Source organism: Mesitornis unicolor, unplaced genomic scaffold (assembly GCF_000695765.1).
Source record: "Mesitornis unicolor isolate BGI_N332 unplaced genomic scaffold, ASM69576v1 scaffold54913, whole genome shotgun sequence".
In the NCBI taxonomy this organism is placed as follows: Eukaryota; Metazoa; Chordata; class Aves; order Mesitornithiformes; family Mesitornithidae; genus Mesitornis; species Mesitornis unicolor.
Window position 1 is genome coordinate 10766 of NW_010173728.1, and position 9590 is coordinate 20355.

At 38.3% G+C, this 9590-nt stretch overlaps 1 protein-coding gene across 1 annotated transcript in view; it reads left to right on the top strand.

The window, feature by feature from the left end:
- LOC104537793 (armadillo repeat-containing protein 3-like) overlaps window positions 1-9297 on the top strand; it is a gene marked incomplete at both ends in the record, with an annotated part of 18838 nt that extends 9541 nt beyond the window's left edge. Inside the window, 3 exons of the mRNA XM_010180789.1 lie at window positions 4174-4423; window positions 5587-5723; window positions 9129-9297. Of these exons, the coding sequence (XP_010179091.1) occupies window positions 4174-4423; window positions 5587-5723; window positions 9129-9297 (556 nt within the window). The remainder of the gene's footprint in view (window positions 1-4173; window positions 4424-5586; window positions 5724-9128) is intronic.
- Between the last annotated feature and the right edge of the window lie 293 nt (window positions 9298-9590).

Below are 9590 nucleotides of genomic sequence, written 5' to 3' on the forward strand. Positions count from 1 at the left end.
TTCTTCTGACTTTTGTTTCCATGTAGTGAAAAAAAAGACCTACACAATGTATATCTCTGCTCACGATGGAAGGGAATGAGGATCTCCATACTTAGATCTTAATGTTGTAGTAATTAAGCACCTTAAAAACTCGAGCATATTCATTCTTTCAGCTCCCTTCTGAGGTCAGACACTGCCTCTGCAGCAGCTGGGGCTCCGTGGCCCAGGATGACAGCGCTATTTCTGTGTTCTCCAGAGGGCCATGGGGTAGGAGTGAGTTGAACTGTGGATTCCTCATTGCACCTTCTTCCCTCATAACCTCTGCTGTATGTATCTGTTATAAGGACACAATGTTGCCCTCAGGTGTTCATGCCCTCTTAAAATCTTACTCTCAAAGGTATTGGTTACCTTCAACTCTCATTACCTGCTGTTGTTACTTCTAACATGAATTCTTTTTCCTTGTGATCCATGGTGCTACTTGATTAAACTATACTCACAAAACTGTGATTCAAAATGAATCTGCACAGAAGTAGAACGCAGGATTGAAATAAATATGTATGATCTTCTAAATCAGTGGTTCTCAAGCTTTTTGAAGTTGAGTGGCACTTGAGAAAATTGGCTCTGCTCTGTACCTCGCCGAGGTCAGCTCTGAACACATGAGAAGCTGTCGTCTTGCTCTTTCGTTGAGTACTTGTATACTTGCTCGCTTTATGGAAATTATAGGAAGTCTGCTTAAAATGTGATTGGCCACATCATTCAGTTCTGTATATCATCCTGGAATCAGTCTATTTAGGAGTATGTGTTTATTAGGATTTCCTACAGGAGAATACATGTGTTGTTGGGTGTAGTATAGGAGTAGTAGGTCCTATACTTACTGCAGAAGTATTGGATATACTACATCTGTGAGATGCAGTGATGCATTTCATTAACAGTGGGTCTGTCCCACAAATCCTGGAATTACTGTATGCTCACACTACAGGAATAACCGATTTTGGTTTGTTTGGTTGGTTTTTTTTCCTGGATAAGATATGTGTATCTATACTGTGTAATGCTGTAATCCTCATAGGTCATGGACATGCATTACTGTGCATGGCTGTGTGCATATATGGTGAGTTTCTCCCACACTTTGCCAGGAGGTACATCATGTCACTGTTACATATGCTATGAATGTGATGTTTTCCAGAAGAGTAGTGGTACATGTGGTGTATAGCTGATCCTTACATGTGGATAGAGCTATGGCACTCCTGAAGCTGGAAATCTGGATGAAGTTTTCATGAGAATGAAAAGACAATATTAACCAGAGAACCTAGAAATACAGTGGCCTTACCTAACAGCAGCAACAGCAACAAACCCCAGGCAAAACATTTTCACTTTCTCTGGTTGTCTTCATCTGGTCAAGGAGGGATGGGGAAGGAGGGTACCCAGAAAATGCAGCTAACTGAAGAAACTCTAAGGAGTGCAGTGCAGGACATCTGAAAACATGGGATTCACTTCTGAAGAGTGCAAGCAAGAAGTGCTTGCATTAAATGTGCTGGTGCTCCAGGAGGATTAATTAGCCAACAGCAAACTGGCCCTATACCTTTATGCTGCACCCAAACTAAATAACCCTACTCACCTTCAGTCCCTGGATTGCTGCCTTTTCCCTGTTTTTCCAAACTGGGTGCTACTGCCTGCCTGCCAGCCTTTCTTACGCTCATGTTCCAGCTCTACCTATGAGCTGCCATCACCTGAGGCAGAGATCAGACTGACAAATCCTGTTGGTCTCTGCTGGTTCATTCCAGGTATCCCTAGGAATATTTGCATCCCTCTCTGAAAATGTGGTTTGAAGACAGTTGCACTGAGATCAGTTCACAGTAAGATCTACATCGTGGTGCCCACATAGTGGGATTATATATCACAGATTGGCATTTATTCTTCTTTCTGTCCTGTTTGCATAAGAGTGTGATCATCAGCATTCGTGAGGTTTTTTGTTTTTATCAATACCTTGGCAGTCTTTGATAGCATAACTGTTTCTTGCATATGTAATACTACTAAGCTTGTGCTTGTTTTGTAACTGTGAAAGTTACCAAAAGGTTAGTTAGATTTTTGGTAAGACACTGTTACAGTATAAGTAAAATTTTTCACTTCCAGATTTCTCTTATTAATTTTTTGACAGACATTGAAAATAATGTACAGTCTTCTGTTGCTGAAGTGCTTAGATATGCTTGTATAGAGGTGGAAGAGTTTGTTATGTTTTTGATATAGACAAAATGTACTAAAAGGGGGTCTAAAAAGCAGTTGCAATGAAAATCCAAATTGCCATCAGTGCATTTCCATTGCTAACAGTATTGCCATCTTTTGTTTAACAAACAGATGAGCCCATTGTAAAATTACTAAAAGCAGATAGTAAATTGGACATATGCCTCAAATAATTTGATCAAATTTTATATGCAAGCTCAGAAGGAAGACAATTAAATTTTTATTGTGTGCTGGTTTATAATGACATTGGAAAGAATAACACTGAAAGAAACATAAGATGATATAGACAAAGAAATAAGTTCCTGTTGTTTAGTAGAAAGCAAAAGTTTGGTAAGAAGATCAAGAAAAACTTTAAGTTATGGAGTATCTTATGGCATTCAAAGGATGTAAACTACATTTGTATTAGTAATCTCTTTTGCCTATGGCAAAGAAACCAAAGAATAGATAATGAAGTGGCTTTTCAGATTTGTTAGAGTGTGGTAGTTTCCCCTCTGTCAGGGCAGGTTCTCTCCAGGCTCTGCATCAGTTGTAGTCAAGAGTTGACTATCATTATAAGCCATGTCACCAGCTACTTTTATATATATTCATTATCAAAGATATTAAATATGAAGTTGATTTTTTTTTGCCTTTCAAAAGGCACTGTCCCAGTGAGTGCTGGAAGCAGAATAGCAGTGTTAAGATAAAGTGCTCATAGGCCAGTTCCTTCTGCTGTGACTGAGATGTAGGCCCACATGTCTATTAGTTTTGCAGTACATCAGATTTAAGTCATTTGCAAATGTGTCCTCTAATAGTGCAGCTCCCTGTACCTCCTGCTGTCTCCTGCCTGAGGTTACTATTTCCTTAGTAGTATTTCTTCAACTCATTTTTTGGCTATTCCCTAACCTATATCTATTAAACGATCCTTTAAAAAATCCCCACAATCTTCCCCAATATTTTTTGCAAACAGGTTGTTTCACAGGTCTGTCTCAGAACTTAGCCACCTCAGCATTTGGTCCAGCACTGCTGAGATGCAGCACCCTTTGGCCATGGCTGCAATGATTATCTGGGAGTAGAGGGACTATTTAAACTGGATCTGCTGTTTATAGACTAGTTCATGTGGAACCACAGTCCTAGCGAGCCCTGAACTTTATGCTGATGTGTCTGTTGTACTCTTGTGGTCTAAATCAGTTTATATAAAGCCAGCACAATAATTTCTACATTGCACTGAACTGCATCATGTACATCTACTCTGCAAGAATGACAGAAGCTTGCTGTACTATGTTTATGCCACCTAAGTATCCAATCACAGAAATTTATAGAGACAGCACAAAGAACCACAACAGGGTATTCCATACACTATAATCCTCATTAGAGGATAGTGCTAGAATGATTATGGGGAAAGACAATAAAAGTCTGCAGAGGCTTTTGCCTGGAACTAAAAATACAGAAATTTTGCATCTTTTAAAAAATGTAAGTTTTCATTCACTTGTTCAAAACCTCAGGAAGAATCCATGTCCTAATAAGTTAAAGAATCCAGACATTTGTGACTTGGTTTGTATACTTAGGTTGTACTTCTTGGGCTTTGCACTGAGAGTCAAATATAGTTAAGGCATCATAAAGAAGGGTGTCACAGTTCAATTTTTAATTTTAGTTTCATACCATAATTTAAAATATAAACATCAGTCTTGCAACATATTGCATGTAAGTCTCTGACAGGCCGGTCAGTCTCACCTCTGTGCCCAGCAAAATCATGTAGTAGATCCTCCTGGAAACTATGCCAAGGCACATGGAAAATAAGGAGGTGATTGGTAACAGCCAGCATGGCTTCACTACTGGCAAATTGTGCCTGACAAACTTGGTGGCCTTCTATGATGGGGTTACAGTGTTGGTGGATAGGGGAAGAGCAACTGATGTCATCTGAAGTAAAAATGGTCCTAAAATAAACAGGATTTCTTTTTTTCTCCTTCATTTTGCTAGTGCTGTTGCTGAGGCTGAAGGAATTGAGCCATTACTAAATACCTTGAACATGCAGAGGGATGGAGCCATTGTTAATGGTGCCACGGTGCTAACAAATCTGGCCATGCAAAATCCATTCCGCATAAACATCCAGAGTTGTGGGATTATGAATGCACTTCCAGCACTGTTGCAGTCAACCAACAGCCAAGTGCAAAGCAAAGCAGCATTTGCTGTGGCTGTGTTTGGTTGTGATGCTGATGCGAGAACTGAGGTAAAACTCTTCTTTGGGATTGTGGTTATCTGTAACATTTCTAGATCCTGAGGTTGGTGTTATACTTACCTAGGAGCTTTGTATTTTGTATGTGTGTCCTAAAAGTCCTGGGATTTCTACATAGTAATAAATTTTTCATTTTTATCATAGGCTAGTTCAGCTGAATTTAGCTCTGTTTGTCATGAGAACTTGGAAAGAGTATTTTTTAAATTGTATTTTTACTGGTGCATCTGCTCACATCAAATTAAAGTTGTACAGCTTTCTGGTGGCTTCAATGAGCTTTAATCAGGGCTATATCTTAATCTTCTTGTTTATGAGCATTAAACATTAAGGTTTCACTCAGCTTCAACTGTCGGCTGTATTTTGAAGATGAGAAGTTCTGTAATCTTTACTCTCCCTCAGTGTTGTTCTATTGCCCACTCTCAAGACCTGAACAGCAATGTCTGATCTTGATTTCTAAGAAACTGGATGTGCATGGAGTAAATGTAATTCAGATAAAACTCATAATATAATTAACCTCTTGATCAGTGATATCCAGCAAGTTGAACTTTTTAGTGTTTATCAGTTATATTATTCTTACACATAAGGTTGATGCTATGTGCATTCATAGATCATAAACTGGGGATTTCTCATAAGTCAAGGCTGTTAATTAGGACATGAATAAGGGGTATAGATAATTAATCTACTTCTTTCAGTGTCTTTCAAATGTCTTTCTCTCCAAAAATCCAAATGAACAGTATTTCCCCCAACATGTATAGGAAAGATACTGTAGCATACAAGAGAATACAATGTTAATAAGATTGTCATACATACAGTACAATACAAATTCAACTACATTGTGCTGTAAATTAGTTGCTAGGAAGCAACAGAACACAGAAAAAGCTGTGTAACTCTCCGTGGCAGTGTTGGGTTTCATAGTCTCTTCAGTTTCCACACTGCAATCTAATAACTGCAAAGTGAGCCAGAAGGAATGTGTGCCTTGAGTTGCTCTGAAGCTCACTTCAGCTCCAGCTTATTCTGGGTTCACAGAAGCAGTGACTCCCATAAACGGTGTTTCTACCAGCCCAGCATAGCTTGTCTACAAGGTTTCAGAAGGTGAATTTCATAGACTGTTCTTGCTGGGACAGATTAAATATGTGGCAATGTCTTCATTATTTTAATAGTTAAGAAATGCAGGTGGACTGGGACCACTCATTGAATTGCTGCATTCTAAGAATGAAGAGGTCAGAAGAAATGTCTGTTGGGCCATTATGGTCTGTGCTAGTGATGAACCAACCGCTGCTGAACTATGCAGGCTAGGGTGAGTAGAAATGTATCAAGGGGCAGAGGGAAGATTTTGATGAGAGAACTCCATTAAGTTGATCTTTTTGTATCTACAGCAGAATAACAAAGTTAAGCTATACTTTATACTTTCTGGTAAGCAGAAACTACTTTTGCATCACAGGTGTTACAGATGAAATGGTATTGATTTTAAGTAACAGAAGTCTTAAAAAATGTAAGCTTGAAGAGAGAGCTGTCTGGAATTCTAAAAATGTTTATTGTTTCTGTGACTGAATTTGACTTTATATTGAAGATGTGCTTATATCAATCAAAATTAGGGACTGCAGTGCTTCATACATATGAAACTGAAATTAAGGTTTCAGGCTAAGTTCAATATACAGTAAATTGTATTTGTTACACACAAGCTAAATTTGGTCTGCAGACTCTGGTTAACTGCATGTGTGCTGAAGAGCCACGTAAAAGAGACTCTATTTTATTCCTTCTTATCAGCTCCAAGTCCCATATATTAATATCTGAATTGTAGAAGCTGGTTTAGGATTTAAGAATTATGACACAGGGCTCCTTATGCGAAGTGACTCTTTTCCTTATTGTTAAAAGAATCTATAATTGCCCTGCTCCCTCTGCTGGACAACTCTTTGATTACTGCTCAGATACTTAAAATCCATCTATGAGAGGATTCTGCAGAGTGAGAATCTCAGAAATTTAGTTCTGGAGGGGACTTCAAAGGTGTTGTTATCCATCTGCTACTGTGGGACTGAACCAGGTACACTGACATAGTTTTCCTTGTTAAGTATAAATACTAATTCTGAGAGGGTTTCACAACTTTCCAAGGTAATTGCTGAAGGTTCCTTACAATTAGAAGGGGTTTATGAGTTCTAAATATCCCTTACAGCAAATCAATTCAACTACATATTGTCCTACTTTCAGTGGGATTGAATGACCACCTTTTTATAGCAATTTGAGTTTAACTTATTGAATTTTCTCATGTTACATGTCCCCCTCTCAGTTTCCTTTTCATTACAAAGTAAAACGTTAAACTTCTTTGCTTTGAAATCTGCTCTAATTTTGTCACACATCTCTGAATTTCTCTCACTTATTTATACCATTTTGAAATGCCATTTCCCAGCCTGGATGAGGTACTTCAACTGAGGTCATGCCACCACCAAATAAAGCTCAGTAATTATTTTCTGTATCCTGCATATAACACTGTTCTTATTTAATCACTTCTTTGTGACAGTATCAGAGTAGGATGCTAATTTATGTGTCCTTCCAGTTCAACAGCATATTACTGATCATACTACATTAAACATAGTATTTTCAACTGGTCAGGCACTACTTTGTGTTATTTTCATGTAGATAATATTTCCCTGACTTGCTCATTCAAGTAGGAATATGTGAAAATATTTACTAAAGTTAAACCATATCTCAAAGTTAACTTGTATCTCACACCTTCTTCTTCTGCCTATACATTAAGTTAGTTACCCTATCACAGAAAGGGTTAGATTTGCTTTACATGATTTATTCCTGACAAATACATAATAGCTATTTCCTACTATCTTATCTCTTGTTGCTTGAAAACTGATTGCTTAATAATATGGTACGGTGTCCTTTGGACACTGAAATTTGGCTGAATGATCTCTATTATTTCCTTGTTCTTCCTCTTTCTAGATACCATCTTTGCCCTACTCCACTCTCCTGGCACCTAGCCTGTCCTTCCCTGAATTTTCAAATATTATTGTAAATAGTTCAGAGGCTGCTTTTGCCAATCTGTAGAGTAGTATGAGGTAACTCTTCTCAGACACTGATAACTTTGTCTCTTCAAGCTTATTCTAAACATGTTAAACCTACTGTTTCCACCTCCTTGTTAATATTACTGCCAGGCATCTGCTTGCAACCTTTTTATGAAAACTGAAGCAAAAAAGGCATCAGACACTTCAGTCTTTTTTGTGCCATCTGTTAAGAGCTTTTGTCCCACACTGAGTAATAGGCCTACATTTTCCTTTCTGACTTGCAGCATATGAAACATTTATTTTTGTTTCAGTCCCTGAATAGTTGTTTCTCACTTTGCCTGTGACTCTTTTTTCCCCTTACTTTTTTTTCCCTGTTGGAAGTGTCAGTGTTTCCATTTCTGTATGAGTCCTTTTTTGGCGTTTGGGCCTTCACAGGATTTTTGGCACAGCCATATTTGTCCCTTTTTGGCTTGTTTATTCCTCCACATAAGGATAATGTGTCATTGTGCCTCTAAAATCTGCCTTCAATACTGCTGTATTCATTACGCTTTTCTTACTGATTTTCCCCTTTATAATTCCTCCCTGCATTACTTGCTGATTACCTGACTGTTGCAGCCTGTACTGCTGTTCCACTGTTTTCTCCCATTGCTCTCTTCTAAAAGAAAATGCTGCCATTTGCCTTGCGTGGAAAACTTGGTCTCTGGAATTCATCTGATGGACCTTCAGAAGTCCACATTGTAAATGTCCACAGCTGAGGCTCCCTGTGTAGTTCACAGAGACAATTGGGCAGTCTAAACATGGAGTTCATTATATATACATAAAATGGATTCCTTAGGATGCGGAGAATGTCTGCATGTGCGTACAGACACACATATATAGTTGAATATACACATATGCGCACACACACACACATGAATATATCTTGGTATTTTTTCTTGTTTTCATTCCTAAACATTTCCAAAACTGCACAATGTTACGTTCTTCTGATTCAGCTTCCTTTTTCTTCTTAGTGACCTTTTTCTAAGTTTCTTAGGTTAGAAGTTGTCACTATGTGGCTTTCAGCACCAAAACCAGCTTAAGGAATGAATTTGTGTCCTTCCGTGTCCCCACATGATTATTTGTTTGTACTTCTGTGCTGCAAAAATCCTGGACCTGGTGATGCTGACACAACTGCTTGTGTTTCCATGCTCCTCTGTGTTTTGCAAATCTCTGCCAACTGTCCCTCTCCAAACACAGTAATAGTCCTAAACCAGGAGGATTCACAGATTGGATAATGGAATCTGCAAATTGCATTGCGAGTTGGAAAGAGAGAGAAAAATATTCCCTGAACAGTATCGTATGATCGGCTCTGACCATTATTCCTTTTACTCTGCTTTTACATCCTGCTTTTTCTCAAGTTCTCTGTGGTATGTAACCATTCTTCTGATAAAAGATTGTGGCATCCTGTCAGCATTTCTTTATGTAACTGTTTAATTGCCTAAAGGAATTGCTTTTTGCTTTTAAGTACTGCAAGTCTTTTTCCTCCCCTAGAGAAAGAATTCTGTGTAGCACAGCCAGCTCCTTGCTGGCCCAGAGGGCAGCACTTGGAGACAAATGTGTCTTGGCCTTGGCAATGCTGAAGACTAACTCTGAATTGTATAATAGCAATTAATTGGTATTTAATGATAAACTAGTCTTTGCATTGTGTTTAACAGTGCTTCAAACGTCCTAGAAGAAATTAATCTGTCAACAGGGCGTAAAAATACCTTTAGTGAAGCTGCTCTGGAAAAGCTACTTGATAACAATCTTTCCCAAAAGTACAGCCAGATGGGGTATTTATCATCAAGTAACATCATTACTGATGGATTCTATGATTGCGGTCAGGTAAGCTACTTCAAATAAATTACTCAGTGTAAAATTTTCTTCTTGATTTTGAAAAAGTAAGAGTACTATAGCAAAAGCCAGAATCTGGCTTCGTAGAATACTTTGTTTTCTTGTCCTGAAGTTTCCCAGCTTTTATACTAATTTCTTTTGATTATCTTTGTTCACGAATGAAATCTCATAATCTTCATTCTATCCCCCAGTCACGATCTTCTTCCCAATCTTATGTAAGCTGTGCAGCTCCTAGTTCTTACCCAGATCCTTTCTCAGACCTTAGTTCACAGAATCACAGAATC